We start from the raw sequence: 20,329 nt of genomic DNA, 5'->3' as shown, positions 1-20,329 counted from the left end.
GACGCTCAGTCCCTTGAAGATAGCAAGACGAAGAGCTTGATCTGTTTCAGGGGAGTCTGCCACTAGTGGGAGTGGGGCTCGTGGGTGGTTCCAGTCTGGCCTACGGCTAAGAACAGATAGCTCTAGTCCCCATGGCAGGCAACTTCCTCTTCTTCTGTTGCAGGAGGGCCGAGAGCCAGACTACTCAGAGTACAAGGAGTTCAAGCTGACGGTGGAGAACATTGGCTACCAGATGCTCATGAAGATGGGCTGGAAGGAGGGCGAGGGGCTGGGCACTGAGGGCCAGGGCATCAAGAACCCAGTGAACAAGTGAGTGCAGCCAGGGGGCTTGCTGGGAGCATATGGATGAACACTTAGGGCCTAGAGACTAGTGAGCACTGTCTCAGGTGTGAAGTCTTAATACTGTGCGTGACCTCAAGGCTGGCTGACCCAAGTCTGAGTGGATCTAGGACCTCTCCTAGGGATGCTGAGCCCTGCCACTAGTCCCCACCCCAGTACCCTGTAGTCCTTTCCTATCTGTCCACAGGGGTGCCACCACAGTTGATGGAGCAGGTTTTGGCATTGACCGGCCAGCTGAGCTTTCCAAGGAGGATGATGAGTATGAGGCCTTCCGCAAGAGGATGATGTTGGCCTACCGCTTCCGGCCCAACCCCCTGGTGTGTGCCTCCTTGACTTCTGCTGGTAACTGGGAGGTGACGCCAAAGCCCCTGCCCTAACTCCCTGGAAGGTTCTGGAGGGGGGACCTGCAGTTTCCCACTAACACTATCACTTTTGATCTTTTTGGCCTCCTACAGAACAACCCCAGACGGCCCTACTACTGAATACTCTGGAAACAAAAAGTCTGCTTTGAGATCAGCTATCCTGGGACTGTGGAATGTTGTGGCATACATCTCTGCCCATTCTGTTGTTACAAGTGTTGTGCTGTGTATTAAAGTCCCAGTGCTCTCCTGCCCAGCATCTTCTTCCCTACTGTTTCTAGGAATCCCTTTTGTCCTTCTCCAGTCCCAGTAACTGGAGGCCAGCCAGTTGGCGAGGACTTTACTCCAGGCAGGGGAAAGAGAGGCCTCCAAGCACTTCCTAATATGTGCATGGGTTGGTGTTTCCTGGGCACAGCTGGGGTGGGGGTGGGGATTGTCACAGGGACTGTCTCATACCAGAAGCTAGTACAAGAGTCTTTGAAAAGCCAGAACTTGTGCTCACTCACTACAAAGTTACAAGGCTTTCACATGAGCAAGAGCCCAGCTGGTGGCCTCCTAGTGCCAGTCCCTGTGGTTCCATCCCGTTCATGATGTCCCTGATCTGCCAACACAGCTGCCTCTTATCTCCAGTTTACCTCTCCAGCCTCCTTTTCTACCACACCCCACCTGGCCTAGCCTTCCTGCTGCCCAACAGCTCTCCCGAATCTGGGACGACTACCATGGGGAGTGTGTCTCCACCTCTCATGCTCCAGGACCTCCTGTGGGAATGACACCCCAAAGCTTCATGCCCAGACACGGGTTCACATTTGCCTGTGGTCACTTCAAGAAAACTCTCTCAAATCCAAGTTTAGTGATGATCACACTGTATCCTCTTTGGGTGAGCATCCATTCTCTGCCCCGCTCTGGCTGTCCTGGAACTCGCTCTGTAGACCAGCCTGGCCTGTAACTCACAGATCCTCCTGCCTCTGCCTGACACCATGATGCTCTCTTGATCTAAACAAACAAAAAACCCAGAGTCCCTGCTGCAAGCCAGAGATGACATTTGCCTTGCCTTTAATGCCAGCACTTAGAAGGCAGAAGCAGGCAGATCTTGAGGCCAGCCTGGTCTACAAATAGAGTTCCAGGACGCCAAAGGCTACACAGAAAGTCTTCTGTCTAAAAAGATCAAAAAATAAAGGGGAGAGGTGTCACTTTCAGTTGGAGAGATGTTTATGGCGTAGCAGTGTTTGATGCTTAAGCATGAGGACCTGAGTTCTAATCCCAGAGCCATGCAGAAAGCCAGATACGACTAGCACTGCAGGGAACAGAAATGGGAGAATGGAAGCCGTACGCCAGTTTAGCTGAAATCTCTGCTTTAAGTGAGACCCTGCTTCAAAGGAGGAGAGTAATAGAGCGTGACACCCAGCATCATGCATGTGCACATACATGAGCGGGCCAGGGAGATGATAGCTCAGAGGGTAAAGGTGCCCGACCCACATACATAGAGCAGGTTGGAGAGATGATAGCTCAGAGGGTAAAGGTGCCAGTTGACCATCTTAGTAAAATGAGTAATGATGTCCTTTGATCTTCACTCAGAAACTTGGCACATGCTTACCATTCCTATCTTATGCACACACAAAAATTAATTTTTTTTTTGATTTTTTGAGACAGGGTTTCTCCGTAGCTTTTGGTTCCTGTCCTGGAACTAGCTCTTGTAGACCAGGCTGGCCTCGAACTCACAGAGATCCGCCTGTCTCTACAAAAATTAATTTTAAAGAGCCAGGCACAGTAGTGTGCTCAGTTAATCCCAGGAGTCAGAGGCAGGTGGATCTTTGAGTTCAAAGCCAGGCCTCTCAAAGTTACTTTGGTGAGACCCTTTTTCGAAAATGAACAAAAACCTGACCTGGAGCCATGACTCAGTGATTAAGAGCATTGACTGCTCTTGAAAAGATCCAGGTCTCAACATCCACACAGAGGGTCACAGTTGTCATTAACTTCAGTTCCAAGCGATTCAATGTTCTCTTTGGCGTCATTCATGACCACTACAGGCACATGGACACAAAGACAAAATACCCATACACAAAAATTTTAAAATTTGAAACCTTTAAAGTGTCCCTAAGACTAGAAAAAAAGGTTCAGTGGTTAAGAGCATTTGCTGCATGAGGATAAAAGTTCAAATTCCAGAACACAACGACTGGATTCCTGTGAGAGTTCCTGGGACATGGAGGATGATCCAGCCTCGCCAAGAAAACAAGCCTCTTTACATCCAAGGAGTAAGTGGGGAGTGATGCCCACATGCACACAGACACATCTTTAATTGAAAAGGGAATGCCCTTCTCCATGTTCAGGTTATGGTATCAGTGTGTCAGGTCTAAGACGGTGCAGAAAGCTGACCTGATGGTCCAAGCTTGTAAGAGCTTTCTGTGCAAACTTGAGGATCTGAATTCAAATTCCCACTATTTGCGAAAAAAGCCAAGTGTTGTCGAAGATGGCGACAGGAGGGAGGATCGCCCTTTGCTGGCATGGCCACAGCAAAGCAGAGGCTATGAAGGGAGTAGGTTGGGGGACGGGGGACTGTTGTAGACTCTGGTGAGAGTGGCTACAGTTCAGGGGCGCTAGAGAATTTGATCTGGAGGTGGGGCTAAAAGTTGAGGTAAGGGGAGTGTCTACAGTGGTGCTGCCGCTAAGAGTGGGGAGGGGCGTGGCTACGGCTGTGCGACCGCCGAAAGGACGCGGGGGAGGGGCGAGGGAGGCGGAGCCTCGTGGGGGCGGGACCCCGCACGTTGGCCGGGCGTGCGAGGGTAAGGGTGGAGGCTGCGATAAGCGTGCGGTGACCTTTGCGCGGGGCAGGTCCTCGGCACCCCAGAGCTCAGACTCGCTGCGGTCGCCGAGCCAAACGTCTTGGAGGCCGCGCCGGGGTCAGGGCGCCGCTGCCATGGACATCCCGCCGCTAGCCGGCAAGATCGCGGCGATGTCGCTCGGCGCTCTGCCGCTGTCCTACGCGCTCAACCAAGTCTCGGCGTTCTCACAGTGCGTTTCGTCCGCGAGGACCACCGGGCTAGAGGAAGGATGAGGGGTGGTGGAGCCCGGGAGATGGGAGCTGGGTCTGGGAAGCGGCCATGCAAGCAGAGATTTCCCTCCCGCTGCGCTGAGGCAGGGGGATGCTGTGGTGAGGTTCTGTGGAAAAATGATATGAAGCCTTAATGTTTGGGACGTTTATGAGTATTCCAGGGATGCACCCCGCTCAAGTTCCAAAGTCGCCTAGGGTCAAAGTTTTGTTCTAGATAAAGCTCTACTGACCCAGCTCCCCTGGCACGCATGCCCTCTTCCATCGCCTCTTTCTCAGGCTTAGAATAACTTTCTCCTACACGCAGTGACCACCCCGTCCCTGTGTTCTATCTCTAGTTAGACCCTGGAGGTCCAGCAAGTCCCTCACTCCAAAGTTCGGCGGACCCAAATGATGGGATAGAAAGAGTTTAGCCATAGGTCTGAATTCCGGGCAGCAATACCTGTCTTCTGGGAATCCGAGTGAGCCAGGTGCACTCTGGAAACCTCGGTTCCTTCCTCTGTCTAGGTTTCACTATAGTTATAGGCGAGGATCACAAGTTCTGTGCAATTAGGTACTTGGTTGGCATTGCTGATTGGGTAAAACCAGGCTGACGTTCATGAAATGTGGGCCTGGGTAGTGCAAGAGAATTGGACAAAACCTTGCTGTGTGACACTAGACGGTGGATTCCCCTCTCTGGGTTTCAGTTTGTTTATCCAGCTGTGTTAATGGAGGCCCTGGCTTCTGTTGTTATCTTCGCAACTAGCTGACCTGTCTTATCAGGTTGGTGGGGTAGATCTGGGCAAGGATAGGGTGCAGCTGATGGAGGCTTTGGACTTTAGCTGGGAGGAACTGGGCAAATCCAAATGAATGAATTACTAATGATGGAATTACTGGAATTAACAGAAAGGAATAGGGAAATCAGGGAGGGCTTCCAGGAGGAGCAATATATACATGGGTCTTGAAGAATGAGTAGGAGTTTGTCATGTAAAAATCCTAAGCAAGAAGCCTCTGATGGGGAAGGCAAGTTTCATTCTCCCTTGCTGGTGCTTCCTGAGTAACTCCGCCAAGAGGTCTCACCCAAGCATGTGTCCCTTGGTGCCCCCCACAGGCCCTTGTGCGCAGTGCTGATGAGTGCGCTGATACTGGGTCTGCTCTTTATGGCCGTCTACAGTCTGTCTCATGGGGAGATCACCTATGACCCTCTCTATGCTGGTGAGTCACTAAACAGGGCCAACCAAGATTCTCCATCAGTCTTTGAAGGATTCCCATTCAACTGTAGAACTCGAAGGGCCTGGAACATGGTTAGATTGGAGAACTTCACACGGCCTCCTCTTTCAGAACTGGAACTCAAGCGAGAACCAGTTATGTCTTAGTTAGTCCCATCAGACTAGGCCCTCTCACGTAGTCCGGGATGACCATGAACTTGATCTTCCTACCTCCACACCCACCTCCCACCCCCCAGTGCTGAGTGTTGGAATAACAATGGCACCTTGTTCAGCTCCAGACCAGGGACTTCTGAGGCCTTGGCTGTGCCTCCTCCATCACATATGTAGAATGACATGCTATTATGCATGACCTGGGCCTGGAGGCTTGCCTGGTGTCCTCACTCTGGACCTGATGTTGCAAGTCCACTTTTAAGCTGAACTAAAAGCTAAGTACAGAGTTCCGGGGCCTGTGATCCCAGCACTTGGGAAGCTGCAGCAGGAGGATTGCCATTTTTGCTACAGACTCAAACCTTATCAAAAGAACAGAACCTGGGGTTGCACAGGCCCACATTGCCACTGTGTTGGCTTTAAGCACATGCACACTTGGTCCTAGCCCTGCCATGTCAGCCACACTCACCTTCTCCCCCCATTCCTCCCCCCCCCAGTCTTTGTGCTCTTCTCCTTCACCTCGGTGGTGGACCTCGTTATTGCGCTCCAAGAAGATGGCTACATGGTGGGCTTTATGGATTTCTACACCAAGGAGGTAGGTGGTGGCTACCAAGACTGAGGTGGCTTGAGGTGGTCCTGGCCCCACCATGCATGCTCCTAAGTTCCATCCTTGCCCACAGGGGGAGCCCTACCTACGCACAGCGCATGGCATTTTCATCTGCTACTGGGATGGTACTGTTCACTACCTACTCTATCTGGCCATGGCCGGTGCCATCCGGAAGAGGTGAGGTGGGTCCCAGGTCACCCATGGATGGCTAAAAGATGTTTCTAGAGACTGCTAACAGGTGTGACTGGATGGAGACCCACATCTTCTGTACCACTGGGACCATTCCCAGTGGTTTTTTTTTTTAAGATTTTATTTTTTATTATGTATAATGTTCTGCCTGCATGTATGCCTGAGGGCCAGAAGAGGGCGCCAGATCTCATTACAGATGGTTGTAAGCCAAAGTGTGGTTCCTGAGAATTGAACTCAGGACCTCTGGAAGAGCAACCAGTGCTCTTAACCACTGAGCCATCTCTCCAGCCCACTGAAAATCTGAATCTTCTTCTCCTGGAACTAGCTGTTGTAGACCAGGCTGGCCTAGAACTCACAGAGATCCGCCTGCCTCTGCCTCCCGAGTGCTGGGATTAAAGGCGTGCGCCACTACCGCCCGGCTCATTCCCAGTACTTATTTGTGTGAGGTGCCATCCTGGCATATACTGAGCGTGATCAAGACCCACATTCCATCCCCATAAATAAATAAAGCCCGCCGGGCGATGGTGGCGCACGCCTTTAATCCCAGCACTCGGGAGGCAGAGGCAGGCGGATCTCTGTGAGTTCGAGACCAGCCTGGTCTACAGAGCTAGTTCCAGGACAGGCTCCAAAGCCACAGAGAAACCCTGTCTCGAAAAACCAAAAAATAAATAAATAAATAAAGCCCAAGAAGAACCCAGCTGAAGGGCCAAGGTGGCCTCTGGGCCCTAACAGATTGAGGGTTAGTGGCCCACAGCGACCCCTCTATCACTTCCCAGGAAAAGGTACCGGAACCTTGGGCTCTACTGGCTGGGGTCCTTCGCCATGAGCCTCCTGGTGTTCCTCCCAGGAAACATCCTTGGTAAGACAGCCTATGAGACTCCACCCCTCCAAAGATCTGAAGACCCAATAACCTTGTGTCTTGGCCAGCAGCCAAGACCCCCTTTACCCCCTTCCTTGGGGAAGTGAAGGGAGACGGCATTAATCCTGCTACCTCTTTAGGCCCAGAATGTTCTTTACACAGGAGGAGTTTTAGGGTGGGTCCTGGGGGCAGAGGTCTTTGAGGTGGGGCAGGCTGACAAGTTCCAGGGTTGAAATGGCTCAGTAATGCTAAGCAAAGAGACATATTTGATGGGAAACAAAGATGTCCTCACAAGTGTCAGGCCTGTGTTTAGGCTAAACTTAGCTAGGCTAGGGCAAGGAACATCCTGGGAAGCCATGGAAGCGCTTGAGCAAGAACAGTGTAACTCCAGACGTCCAGGTGGGGCTCCTGAATGACTCAATTGCCATTAGGAGATCTTTCCTAGTCATATGTTCTCCGTCCCGGCAGGTAAATACAGTTCAGAGATCAGACCTGCCTTCTTCCTCGCCATCCTCTACATGCTGGTCCCATGCTGGGCTGGTGTGAAGATCTTCAGCCAGTCCCATGCACCAACCTCCTACACCCCCAACATGGTGAGTGCTCCACCATACACAGTTTGTGAAAGACTGGACCAAAGGCTGTGTGTAAAGTCAGGTAATGGTGGTCTGCCTACCATGCCAGCACTGGGGAGACTGAGTTCAAGGTCAGCACAGGTTTTGTGGTAAGACTGTTTCAAAACTCCAAGGACTCAAGTGTGGCTCAACACTGGCCTAGAACCCCCCAGTGAGGGGCTAGGCTTTGGCTCACAGGTAGAACACTTGCTCAGCCTGTACAAGACCTTGCTCAATCCTCAGCTCAAGACGCAATGACTGTCTACTTGGGAGAGCCTCCTTAGTTCTCAAAAGACATAGGGGAGCATTTACTGAGCATCTGCCGGACTCCAGGCCTCTCTGGCTAGCTCTGGCTTTCCCTCACATGGGCCAGGTACAGGAGGAGCAAAAAAAAGGCCTCCTACAGCGCCCAGCCGACCTGGTGATCATCACGTACCTCGTCCTTGCTGCGTTCTTCACTCTCTTCCGGGGCCTGGTGAGTCTGCCTTGGCTGCCTCCCTCCTCCACTTCCAGACTCCCTTCTCAGCCTTCTTCTCCCAAATTTATTTCCTTATTCATTGCCAAAAGGACAGACACATTCTTCTATCTCGTACTCAAGAAAGTCCCTCACTGTCTGACCTGAAGTTTCCATGACAAATGCCTGTTCCCCAGAGCCTCTTCTCAGCTCTCTCATTGTGAATTCATAACCAAAGGGAGAGAACTAGGGAGGGCTGAGAGGAACCAGAGTGGTTGGTGTGGACTTGGCTTGAGAGCTGGAGTGGGGAGGAGCCTCGTGAGAGGATCGAGATGGATGGTGGTTATCTGTGTGTCTTAGGTGGTACTTGACTGCCCCACAGACGCCTGCTTCATCTATATTTACCAATATGAGCCATATCTGCGGGACCCTGTGGCCTACCCAAAGTTGCAGGTGAGAGGATAGGTGGAAGGAGAAAGCTGTGGTCCTGCCCAAGCATCTTTGACACAGTTACCTGAAAGCCATGCCAGCCAGGCAGATGCCTTCAGGTATGGCAGGATCCAAGTGCTCAAGACATGGCTTGGCTGTGCCTTCTTAGCAAGGCTCCCTATCATGTCCCAGAAGCAGGCAGGGGTTTCATCCATGCCCTTGGAAATGCTAGGATTTAAGAACATGTCTCACAGAGGCTCTGATTAGCCCAGCTTGAATCACATGCCCCTGTCAATCATACTAGTCTTGGAAATGGGGTGTTCCAATTTGCTAGGCCAGTGTTCTGCACCATCTGGGCAGCTAAGTGTGTGTGATGGGTGAGGAGTCCCCACCGTGAGTTCTCACAGCTTGTGGTCTCCCCTAGATGCTGGTGTATTTGTTCTATGCTCTGCCTTTCTACTGCCTGGCTGCCTATGCCCTCATTTTCCCTGGCTGCTCCTGGCTGCCAGACTGGGCCTTGGTGTTTGCAGGAGCCATTGGCCAGGTAAGGAGTGGGGTAGTGATGGTGGAGCCCAGGTCCAGTGATCCAGAATTCCCTAGTCTGAAGGAGATAGCTGGATGTATATAACCCCTAGCACACAAGTAGCTCCAAGCCCCCTAGTCGAGCTAGGAAGAACCATGCTGGGATATGGCTCCAGGGTCCAGTGCTTGTCTAGCATGTACAAGCACATAGCTTCTATCTCCCCAGCACTGGAAACAAGCAAACAGACAAACTAATGAGCCAGGCAAGGTGGCCCACGCCTTTAACCCCAGCATTCAGGAGGCAGAGACAGGTGGATCTCTGTGAGTTCAAAGCCAGCCTGGTCTACAGAGCAAGTTCCAGGACAACCAGGGCTGTTAAACAGAGAAACCCTGTCTCATAAAAATCAAAAACAAAATGTAACAAACAGAAACGTGGAGGGAAGGAGCGACGGGCTGAGAGCAGATGCAGAGCAGAAAGACTGGGACCCCTGAAGGGAAAGTGCACAGAAAGGCAGCAGAAATTGGAGCTGGATGTTGAAGACTTTGGACTCAAGGCTCTAGGCGTATGAAGGAAGGCCGGGAGCCGCGGAAGCTGTGTGAACATTGGAGGGCTCAGAGCTATTTCTGGGTTTTTGGTAGGAAGAGAAAATGCCTAGAACCAGCCAAGGCAGGGGGCCCAGGAAGTCTCTGCGAGTTGATTACATTTGTGAGGAGGAAGAATGGGATCCAAGTCAGAGGCAGGGATGTTTATTGCTAAACAGTTGTTTTGGGGAGGGAAGACATGGCAGTGGGTGGTGGCCTGAGGGTACTGGCCTAACCTGCCCTCCTTCCTGTGTCCTTGACAGGCGCAGTTCTCACACATGGGTGCCTCCATGCACTTGCGCACACCCTTCACCTACCGCGTGCCTGAAGACACCTGGACCACCTTCTTTCTAAGCAACATGCTGTTTGCACTGGGTCCACACCTGCTGGCTTTCCGCTGCCTGTGGTGGCCTGCCTTCTTCATGCAGTCACCACCCTTGGAGCCCCAGGGCCAAGGCAAGAAGCAGCAGTGAACATGTGCACTTCTCTGCTAGGACCTCTATGCAGCAGACCTTGCCCTGCAAGGATGGGTTGGCCCTTTTAAAACTGGATGGACATCTGGGAGAATTGCAATTCAGGCCAGAAAGAAGTGTAGGAGACCCATGACAAGATGTTCTTGCTATGTCACTGTGCCCCAAAAGCCACAAGGACTCTAATGCCCTCTCCTGGAATTTACCCTTCACCTCCCTTCATCCTTTTAATAAAAACCCTTTTGATGTCCTGGACATCACCACCTGAGTGTTTTAGGGAGCTGGAGCAAGGGACCATCTTCTTGTACCCATGAGAGGGTGAGGCGCTCACAGTCACAGAGAGGCCAGGACACTAGGACACTCACAGTCAGCCTCTCGGTGGGATGCACCACTCCGTGTTCCAGACAGGAGGACTGAGGCTCTCAGTATGGCTGGCCACACGCATAAGGTCACACTGGGGAAGTCACAGCACAACCAGGGCTGTGCCCTGGCTTTGTCCCCAGCACTACATTAGCTTGCTGTGGTACACACCTGTCATCCCAGCACTGCGGAGGGAGAGGCAGGACCACCAGGACAAGATCGTCTTTGGCCATATAGCAAATTGGACACCAACCTGGACGACATTCTCACACCTCCACACATAAAAGGGTCAGGGACAATATGTCAATCAATAATGTGCATGAGGACCCTAGTTCAAATCCCCCAATACTTGCGTAAAAGTAAGTGGCCGTGGCAACGACGTAAGGAAGTAGCCAGCACGGGGGTAAGGGAGTAAAGAAAGATTCTGCAGAGCCAGCAAGCTCCAGGTTCAGGTAGAAGCTGAGTGTAGTGTTGATACACAGTGCGCTCCAGGTTGTTTCAAACAAACAGGTAGAGAGTGAGGAAGACACCAAATGTTGACCTCTGAGCTACACTCGCTCGAACTCTCACACACAGGTGCACATACCACACACACACAGAGCACAGCATAACCAAATGGGGGCATCCAATGATATCCACAGACTGCTGCCACTGGGCTCCACAGTCTAGCCTGAGACCGGAAGTGAAGATTCTGATCCAAGGTCATACCTGGGCACAGCTGAGTTAGGGACTGGGCTCCAATCTAACGGGGCTTACTTTTCAGGGCAACTGAAGCATGGAGTGCAAACTGAGGCCTGTGAGACTCGTCTGCTGGCCAAGATAGTCCTCACAGCTCGAAGGTCGCGATAGGTCAGGGTCATTATCACCACGTTCCCAGCTCTGCGCTGCCCGCCCCCTCCTGGCGCGGTGAGCACGCGCTGCCCCTTTAATGCCCCAAGTCCTCCTCCCCTTGCAGGCAAACGCCTGGATCGCACGGGCCCGCGGGACCGGCGGTCCAAAACGTTGTGCGCGTGCGCAGTTGGAAGCGCACTGGCGGCTCTGCGGGGGCCGCGAGCAGGATGGTGAGTGCAGTGGTGTACGGGGTTCCCGAACTCGCCTTTATCTCTCCCCCTCCCTCTCCCCTCTCTGCCTTTCTCCACCCTCTATTGTATTTTTCTTGCCTCTTCTTTCTTTCTTTGGCACTTTCTCCCTCTCTGCTCCCCTTAATGTCTACCGCTTATTTTAGAGGGGGAGAAGGGAAAGTGCTCACTTTTTCTTTTTCCCTATCTCTCTCCCTACCAGTCTCTCCTTCCTCTGCCTCTGAGTCTCTTGTCTTCTTCTGCATCTCTGTCTCTGCGTCTTTCTCTGGGTCTCCGTCTTTCCGTCTCTGTCTCTATGTCTGTCTCTGAGTCTCCGTCTCTGCGTGTCTCTCTCCCGTTGTCTCCCCCGGCCTGGCTCAGTAGTCCAATGTTCCCCCCCTCCTCCCGCACCTGTCTCGCTGTCCCCAGCCCCCGCTCACGCTGCCCAGCTTGCTGCAGTCTCCTGGCGCGCTGATAACCTTGCGGCCCCGGTGCGGGCTGTTGCTCCCCCTCCCGTGCGCTCCGGTAGCGGGAGGTGGGGACCTGAGAGAGGGGGAGAGGAGTCACCTGACGCTCGGACAGCTCCAAGGTTGAGACCCTTTTGGGAGGGCAAGTCGAGCTGCGGAGGGTCCGGACACTAGAGCTGGACGCAGCTCCTGTGTCCACAGGCGTGCACTCCGACGGCCCTCGGTCCCCACGCGCTCTGGGCCGTCGCCTGGGGACTCCTGCTGCTGGTCCCCGTACCTGTCGGGGCGCAGCGTGGCAGAAAGAAAGTCGTGCACGTGCTGGGTGAGTCTTGTGCGCAGCTCTGGTTCCCCACCTTCTACCCCCCCCCCCGGGACTGTGGGTAAGAGCGAACGACCGGGTTGGGGTAGGGTGGCGGGTTGCGGTGGTCCCTAACACTCGGTTTCTTCGGAGCTCCTTTCCTATCCTGGGCCTACATCACTTCTCTGGCATCACTTCTCTGGGTCCCTCCCTACCGCACCTTTGACCTTTGATTGGTCGCCCCACAGAGGGCGAATCCGGCTCAGTGGTGGTGCAGACGGCGCCCGGGCAGGTGGTGAGCCACCGCGGTGGCACCATCGTCTTACCCTGCCGTTACCATTACGAGGCGGCCGCTCACGATCACGACGGCGTCCGCCTCAAGTGGACGAAGGTGGTAGACCCTTTGGCCTTCACCGATGTCTTCGTGGCTCTGGGTACCCAGCACAGAGCCTTTGGTCCCTACCGAGGGCGAGCCGAGCTACAGAACGACGGGCCCGGGGACGCCTCCCTGGTCCTCCGAAATGTCACTCTGCAGGACTATGGACGCTACGAGTGTGAGGTCACCAATGAGCTAGAGGATGACGCCGGCATAGTCAAGCTGGACCTGGAAGGTGACCGAAGCGTGGGCAGATGAGAAAGGGGGGACAGTGTGGGATAAACCGAATCAAGTTGGCACAGTAGAAATCTTACTAGGCAGGGGAATAGTTCGTTTAAAAATATTTATTACAGCTTTTATTGATATGTATATGTTTGAATGTGTGGTCAAGGCGTCCTGCCTCAGTTCCCTTGGAGCTGGAGTTGCAGGTGGTTGTACACTGCCTGAGGTCGGTGTGGGAAAACTCTCACTGTCCTTTGAAAGAGAAGTAAGAATTCTCCCTTCCCCCTTTTCGAGACAGGGTCTCATTGTGTAGCCCTGGCTGTCCTGGAACTCACTCTCTATAGACCAGGCTGGCTTCAAATTCACAGAGAACCGGCTTGCCTCTGCCTCCCGAGGACTGTGATTAAAGGCCTTCAGAAAGTATTTTAACTGCTGAGCCATCTCTCTCTCCTGCCCTAGCTCTAAGATTAGGACAGGGCTTCATGGAGCCCATGTTGGCTTTGAACTCTTGATCTTCAAAGGAAAGTTTATTGAATTTGTGGTGTGTGTGTGTGTGTATGCATATGAGTGTGCATCTGCCATGGTGCTTGCATGGAGGTCACAAACAACTTACAGAACGATTCTTTCCTTCTGCCAGTAGGTCCTGGAATAGTACTCAACTCCTCGGGCTTGCTGGCAAATCCCCTTACCCTCTGAGCCATTTTGCTGGTATCTCTGAACACTTTAACGGTGGTAAATCATAGTAGCTGGCTTCCTTAGATGCTCTCTGTTTGCTAGCCACTTAGCTGAAGGGCGCTCTGGAGCTTCTGATTTAATTCCCCCAAATCCCCGAGGCAGATAGCTGTTAGCCAGGAGGTGAGCTCTGGCTGCAGGAGACTGGGCATCTGTGAGTCTAGGAAGCAACAGGTTCGGAGTAGTCACACTGAAGTTGCAACAGAAGCACTTTAAATATAAATACCGGCAAACTAAGGAGCTCAACACTCTGCCTAACTTTTCAGGAGCTAGTGTGGAGGAATCCAATGCTAGGAACAAGCATTTCCAGCTCTGTGGTCCCTTTGGGAAGGATTCTTTTTTTTTTTTTTTTTGGATTATCAGAACATTGGGACTGAGGAGGGTTAAGAGTTGAGTTTATAGGGTGGTGGTGGCACACGCCTTTAACCCCAGCACTTGGGAGGTGGATCTCTGTGAGTTCAAGGCCAGCCTGGTCTAACAAGCTAGTTCTAGGAAAGCCAGGACTACACAGAAAAACCCTGTCTAGAAAAACCAAAACAAAACAAAACCAGCAACAACAAAAATAAACAAAAAATTGAGTTTTGAAGGATGAATAGGGCAGGTAGAAAAGGATAGAACATGAGCAAAGGTCTCCGACCATAGAAAGAGAGTAAGTATGTTAAGGAGGAAGGACCAGTCCCAAGCATAAATCCAAGGATGTGTGTGAGCTGGCCAGAGGTGTGGCCAGACCCGAGGGCCAGAGAGAAGAATGAACTGGAAGGTTCTGGTTCATGTAAGGTGCATGAGAAACTGGGGTACCCTGATAGGTTCCCATTTGTTTTGTTTTGTTTTCTTCTTCTTTTTTTTTTTTGTTTTCAAGACAGGGTTTCTCTGTGGTTTTGGAGCCTGTCCTGGAACTAGCTCTGTAGACCAGGCTGGTCTCGAACTCACAGAGATCCGCCTGCCTCTGCCTCCCAAGTGCTGGGATTAAAGGCGTGCGCCACCACCGCCTGGCTTCCCATTTGTTTTCATCCAGGCGTGGTCTTCCCCTATCACCCTCGTGGAGGCCGCTACAAGATGACTTTCGTGGAAGCACAGCGAGCTTGTGCTGAACAGGATGGCATTCTGGCTTCCGCCGAGCAGCTGCACGAAGCCTGGCGCGATGGCCTGGACTGGTGCAATGCAGGATGGTTGCGCGATGGCTCTGTACAGTACCCAGTGAGCCAGGCCCGGGAGCCCTGTGGCGGGGCAGGGAGCAATGGGGCTGGTGAAGGCACCAACGGAGGCGTGCGCAATTATGGATATCGCCATAATGCTGAGGAACGCTATGATGCATTCTGCTTCACGTCCAACCTCCCTGGTGAGTTAAGCCCTTCTCTAGTAAAAGCTGAAGTCACGGCCTCTGGAAGGAAACCGCCGCAAGATTTTAGACCCACTTCTCTGAAGTGAGGCTCCATCCATAAATACATAGGTTCCACCGACCCACCCCCACCCTGCCCCAGGGATCTTTTTCTCTTTCCTCCTAAGCATTATGCCCTCTCCCTGGGACAAGGCACACCCCTCAAGTTCAAATGACCCCTCCCTGAAGGGACACCTGCCTTATGTGCACAGGCTCTGACCCATGGAGGGTAGCCCCACTCCTGAGTGCATAGGTTCAGCCCCTAGAAGGAATTTTTCTCAAGCGCATATGCCCTGCTCCCTAAAAGAAAAGAAGATCCGAGAGCATAGTCCCCAATCCTTGCCCTCACCATTAGCCATAGGGCTTGGCAGATGGAGGGAAGTTTGTCTCAGAAACATAGACTCTTGTTTGTGCATAGGCCCCATCCCTAAGGGCACAGACTCTTGAGTGAAGACCCCCTCCCCCATACTCGCACAATAGGCTCCGCCCAATGAGAGAGGCCCAGTTCAAGCGCATAGTCTCCCCCCACCCCTCGAGAAAGGCCTGTCGGAAATGCAAAGGGCCTGCCCCGTGGTTGGAGGTCCATTTCAAGAGTTTAGACCATGCGCCCAAGAGCACAGATCCCTGCCTAATGACATAGGATCAGTGGCGAACACCTTCTCAAGTGGACTGAGATCGCCCTCAAGTACATAGGCCCCGCCTCCAGGATCATTGACCCCACCCCTAAGTAATCAGGCCCCGCCCCCTCCGCCTTGCCCTGAGCTACTAGGAAGAAGACTTTCCAGAGCTGCCACAGGGGGGCAGTAAAATGCCGCATGGCACGGCTTCGCACTGGCAGAAGTCATTGGCAGGGAATGGGACGGACCCGAGGCTTCAGGAGCCCTGAGGGCCCAGCCCTGGCCTGGTGCTGACACGCCCCCGGGTCCCGCAGGACGCGTGTTCTTCCTGAAGCCTCTCCGGCCAGTGGCCTTGGCCGGAGCAGCTCGCGCTTGCGCGGCTCGCGGGGCGACGGTGGCCAAGGTCGGGCAGCTGTTCGCCGCCTGGAAGCTACAGCTGTTGGACCGCTGCACTGTCGGCTGGCTGGCCGATGGCAGCGCGCGCTACCCCATCGTGAATCCGCGAACTCGCTGCGGGGGCCCCCGGCCGGGCGTCCGCAGCCTCGGTTTCCCCGACGCCTCACGACGTCTCTTCGGTGTCTATTGCTACCGCGCTCCAGGTGCCCCAGACCCGGCTCCAGGAGGCTGGGGCTGGGGCTGGGAGGGCGGAGGAGGCTGGGCAGGAGGGTCGAGGGACCCGGCTGCCTGGACCCCGCTGCGTGTCTAGGCCTGCGAGGACGGGCGTTTGGGGATGTTGGTGGCTGATCCAGGGGCCCTGCACACCCCGTGGAGACAGACTACTTAGCAGAGAACCCTTGAACACGCCACACCCCCGTGGTGTGCTGAAGGCTGACTCAACTACCTGTGGTCTTAGGACACTGGCCACACCTCCTGAGGTCTCCTTGATACACGACGTATCCTGCAGTGCCCTGCAGGTTGACTGTGCCACTCTCTGAGACACCCTGATAGTGGCCAAGCCCACTTTTTCTGGATAGTGGATGTCCTATCTTCGCGACTTTGTCTGGAAGAGCCTCCCTCCCTGCTCCCAACCCCCAGGATCTCAGTAGACCAACAGGACCCCACGGTTTCCTAAAAACCTTTCTGTGGCCTCCTGGAAAACAGTCCCTGTCAGTCACCTGGAGGCTGGACCCCCAGGGTTAACTGGAGACTGGCCACACAAACCCTCTGCCTTTCCCAGGAGCTGGAAAGCTGGTCTTAGACAGTCGACTGTCCACTGACTTTTCCTCATTACTTGGTGAAGAAACAGAAAACTATGAGTCAAAAGGTGGCCACGCCCTGTCCCGGCGGGTGGCGCAGAGGCTGGGTATTCCAGCTCTTCCAGAGAGTCTAACTTTCCAGGGTAACATGCCTAGTCCCCAGTCACTATACAAGAGAGTCCCAACACCTCTGGCTTCATGGGAGAATGTCCCCAGCTGGCTCCCAGGAACAGTGGCCATGCCTACCCTCAGGTATTTCTCTGGCCAGAGATTAGACTCGCCTGAATGTCCCTTCGCAGGCTCCTTGGAGCTGTCACCAAAGACATCATTTCCTCAACCTGAACCCCATGAAAATCTCACTTGCTATAGAGACATGCTGCTCGGCTTCTTACGATGACAAAGTCACTAGTGCGTCTCTACCTGTCCTCTCGCCCGGTTCCACACTCTTCCTTTCTTACTGGCCTAGAGCCCAGACACCTACCACTCCATTTCCGAATGTCCCCATCCTGATGGACCACTATGGAGACTGTTTTCCCCACTGAGCCCTCAGGGGGACCCAGCATTCATTTCTCTAGGCTCTCCATGGAAACAAGCTGCCCCATTTCCAAGGTGCACCTCCCGTTCTTCTCAGCCGTCCAAGTTCCTCCCCCAGACAGCTTGAACCTCATAGCTGTTGCCATGGAGATAACAGAACACCTGTCCCTCTAGGGTCCTGTCCTACTCAGTTGTCGCTATAGAGACCGTCAATGTCTCCATGACAACTGATCTGCAGCTCTCAGGAACTTCTTGCCAAGGGCAGAGTTCTGATTGGAGCTGCCTGCTGTGTTGGGGGGAGGGGCAGACAGGGCTCTGCTTCTGGAGCAGCTGCCCGCCACAGTTCATTTGCATGCTAACTCTAGGCAGGCAGCAGCTGTGCACAGGCCGCTACTGAAACCCTCTCCAGCATTTTAAATTATCATCTGTAGGTGAGAAAAGAGACTGTAGCTCTGCACAGAGTCAGAGCTTTCCTTCCCTGGAGATCAAGGAGAGTGGAATGTTCCTGAAACCACCAATTCAGTTTCCGAGGGACCATGTGTGTTCAAGGGTCAGAACCAACATCCAAAAACTGTATAGTCAGAGCCATCCCAGACGCAGGAGTTCCCAGCTCTGAGGTGCAGCTTGGAGTAGCAAGTGCCCACGCCAGCACCCTGCTGCCTGCCCTGTTTTGCAAAGCCCACCTTTGAGTCTGGAAGCTGGGTGGCTGTGGGCTCAAGCCATACATTTTGTTGTAAAATGTTTGACCAAGTGACAGAACTTGACCAGGCTGTTTCCTCTCTGGACCAGGATTGCTCGGGGGTCACACAGCCCCGTGTTCAATAAACCTTTGTTTCTTTTGATGACTGAGAAACATGGCTGCCGTGCTCCTCTGTCTCTGTAGTGGGCTTCTCAGGCTGGGCTGGGAAGCAGCTGCCTTCTTCAGTGCCCACTCACCCAAAACAGGACCCTATGAAATACTCTGACCTCCTCAAGTGCGAAGTGGGATATGTGATAATAACCATCCTGTAATTTTAAAAATGAGTCCAGCTAGGATCTGGTTATAGAATTTAGTTAGCCGGGCTGGAGAGATGGTTCAGTGGTTAAGAGCATTGCCTGCTCTTCCAAAGGTCCTGAGTTCAATTCCCAGCAACCACATGGTGGCTCACAACCATCTGTAATAAGGTCTGGTGCTCTCTTCTGGCCTTCTGCATACACACAGATAGACTATTATATACATAATAAATAATAAATAAATATTAAAAAAAGAATTTAGGTAGCCATCTATAATTTTTATTTTTACGTGTTTGTGTTTTGTCTGCACTACTATGCATATGCCTGCTGCCCCTGGAGGCCTGAAGAGGGAGTTGTATCCCCTAAAACTAGAGTTATGGATAGTTGTGGATAGTTGAGCCTCAGTCCTCTGGAAGAGAAGCCAGTCTCTTAAACACTAAGCCATCTCTCCAGCCCCGAATTTTTATTTGTAAACGTTATTCATTCGCTTTTTTTTAGTGTGTGGGGTGTGTATGAGTGGTCAGAGGACGCGCCTGAGTCTCAGGGGTTAACTAACATTCATGCAGTCCTGGACCAATCAGGGTTGCTCTGGGAAATGGGCCATACTCATTGGCTGAACTGAGAGGGATGGCTCCACCCCTTCAGTTTCACCAAGTGAAAACAGGGAACTTCAGCTAGGAAAGAGAAAAGTCGGAAGCTGGATCCACTTCAGGGATGGGAAAAATTTATCTCTAAGTTTATCCCACTCTGACCCATGCGGTTCCAGCACCCTAATCACCTTCCTAATAAGCTGAGTGTGCTGGCACACACTATTAGTGCCAGCGCTCTGGAGGTAGAGGCAGATAGATCTCTGAGTTCAAGACCCCCTTGGGCTGCAGCAATGGTTCTCAACCTGTGGGTCTCGGCCCCTTCGGGAATCACAAATATTGACAATGATTCATAACAGTAGCAAAATTACTGTTACAAAACAGCAACAAAATAACTTTATGGTTGGAGTCACCTCAGCGTGAGGAGCCTATCAAAGCGTTAGGAAGGTTGACAACCACTGGTCTATAGAGCTAGTTTTAGGCTAGTTAAGGCTACATAGTAAGACACTACTTCAAAAAAGAAAACATCCTCCCCCCAAATAAACTAAGCCAAGGCTTTAATTCCAGCACTCAGGAGGGAGAGGCAGTCCGATCTCTGTGAGTTCGAGGTCAGCCTGGTCTACAAGAGCTAGTTCCAGGACAGGCTCCGAAGCTACAGAGAAACCCTGTCTTGAAAAAAAACCAAAAATGGGATTAAAGGTGTGCGCCACCCTGCCTGGCCTCCTTTCCTGCTTTTGTCTCTTGTTTCTGACAGGGTCATACATAGCCCAGGCTCTTCTTGCTCACACCTCATGAGTGCTGGGGCAAGGGTGCTGCTTCTGTCTGTTGAGACGTGCGTGTTGGTCACGTTTCTTCTCTCTGTGACCAGATGCCAGGCAGAGCAAATTAAGGGAGAAAGGGTTTATTAGACTCTGAGATCGAGGATACAGCCTGTCACAGTGGGGATGTCTCAATGGCAGGGGCATGAGGCACGGGGCGCACTATGCCCCATCAGGAAGCAGAGTAATGAATGCTACCGGTCCCTGTTTTCTCTGTCTTTACACTGGTTTTGCTTTGTTTTTTCTTTATTTTGTGGGGGAGAGGAGGACACACTTCATGGTCTCCTTATGGTTCTCCACTAATACCATGGGTTCAGGGAACTGAACTAAAACCATCAGACTTAGCCGCAAGCACCTTCGCCAGCAGAGCCATCTTGATGATGTTTTCAATAAATCAGTTTTCAGGATGACTTTGGTCTTTTCTGTCTGAAACCGTGGCCACACCCCACCAAGTCTAGCCCATGCTATGCCTCCGTTGCACCCTCCTTGCCTGGCATGCAGGTGCACACCTGGGAGGCTAGTGCAGGAAGAGCTTGAGTTCGTGTCCGCCTGGGACACATAGTGTCTCCGTAAAAACTAAATTAATAAATGAAGAGAACAAAGACTTCCCTGTGCTCCCCTCTGCACACAGCAGCAGCCTGTGGCTGCAGCTCATCTCGTGGAGCCTGTGGCCAAGCTGGTAGCGTGCTCTCCCAGCATCCCATAAACCAAATGTGGCAGCACTGGGAAGGCAGAGGCAGATGAAATCTCTGTGAGTTCGAGGCCAGCCTGGACTACAGAGAGCAACTCTGTTTCCAAAACAGAAAACAAAAACCCCCAATCAATCAGGAGTTCAAGGTCATCCTCAGAATTTAAGGAATTCTGGCCAGCC

At 52.6% G+C, this 20,329-nt stretch overlaps 3 protein-coding genes across 4 annotated transcripts in view; all 3 read left to right on the top strand.

Moving 5' to 3' along the window:
* Window positions 1–951, top strand: part of Sugp1 (SURP and G-patch domain containing 1) — a 33,294-nt gene extending 32,343 nt beyond the window's left edge. The window contains exons 12-14 of the mRNA XM_075987279.1: window positions 164–309; window positions 527–656; window positions 795–951. Of these exons, the coding sequence (XP_075843394.1) occupies window positions 164–309; window positions 527–656; window positions 795–821 (303 nt within the window). The 3' untranslated portion in view covers window positions 822–951. The remainder of the gene's footprint in view (window positions 1–163; window positions 310–526; window positions 657–794) is intronic.
* A 2,504-nt stretch (window positions 952–3,455) lies between these two features.
* Window positions 3,456–10,074, top strand: Tm6sf2 (transmembrane 6 superfamily member 2). Of its 2 annotated transcripts, none has more exons than XM_075984584.1 (10): window positions 3,456–3,707; window positions 4,835–4,938; window positions 5,597–5,694; window positions 5,780–5,883; window positions 6,672–6,754; window positions 7,223–7,347; window positions 7,739–7,840; window positions 8,180–8,272; window positions 8,673–8,792; window positions 9,616–10,074. In XM_075984584.1, the coding sequence occupies exons 1-10, from the start codon at window positions 3,613–3,615 to the stop codon at window positions 9,823–9,825; spliced, it is 1,134 nt and encodes a 377-aa protein (XP_075840699.1). In that variant the 5' UTR covers window positions 3,456–3,612; the 3' UTR covers window positions 9,826–10,074. The 2 variants fall into 2 exon arrangements, with proteins under 2 accessions (XP_075840699.1, XP_075840700.1); XM_075984585.1 differs by having other exon boundaries at window positions 3,491–3,707; window positions 7,745–7,840; window positions 9,616–9,954.
* A 1,062-nt stretch (window positions 10,075–11,136) lies between these two features.
* On the top strand, window positions 11,137–17,913 carry Hapln4 (hyaluronan and proteoglycan link protein 4). The gene is made up of 5 exons (XM_075987278.1): window positions 11,137–11,243; window positions 11,909–12,029; window positions 12,254–12,616; window positions 14,351–14,674; window positions 15,645–17,913. Exons 1-5 carry the CDS (start codon window positions 11,241–11,243, stop codon window positions 16,034–16,036), a joined length of 1,203 nt encoding a protein of 400 aa, XP_075843393.1. The 5' UTR covers window positions 11,137–11,240; the 3' UTR covers window positions 16,037–17,913.
* Window positions 17,914–20,329: the final 2,416 nt, after the last annotated feature.

Source organism: Microtus pennsylvanicus, chromosome 9, assembly GCF_037038515.1.
Source record: "Microtus pennsylvanicus isolate mMicPen1 chromosome 9, mMicPen1.hap1, whole genome shotgun sequence".
Classification (NCBI taxonomy): Eukaryota; Metazoa; Chordata; class Mammalia; order Rodentia; family Cricetidae; genus Microtus; species Microtus pennsylvanicus.
This window is presented reverse-complemented; position numbering and strand designations above follow the sequence as displayed.

Excerpts from the sequence above, each read along its gene's own strand:
- Tm6sf2 (XM_075984584.1), top strand. The coding sequence starts at position 3,613 with ATGGACATCCCGCCGCTAGCCGGCAAGATCGCGGCGATGTCGCTCGGC. Across the intron at positions 3,708-4,834 it reads CAAGTCTCGGCGTTCTCACA|GCCCTTGTGCGCAGTGCTGA; the intron begins GTGCGTTTCGTC and ends TGCCCCCCACAG. Across the intron at positions 7,348-7,738 it reads CCTCCTACACCCCCAACATG|GTACAGGAGGAGCAAAAAAA; the intron begins GTGAGTGCTCCA and ends CACATGGGCCAG.
- Hapln4 (XM_075987278.1), top strand. Across the intron at positions 12,030-12,253 it reads GAAAGTCGTGCACGTGCTGG|AGGGCGAATCCGGCTCAGTG; the intron begins GTGAGTCTTGTG and ends GTCGCCCCACAG. Across the intron at positions 12,617-14,350 it reads AGTCAAGCTGGACCTGGAAG|GCGTGGTCTTCCCCTATCAC; the intron begins GTGACCGAAGCG and ends GTTTTCATCCAG.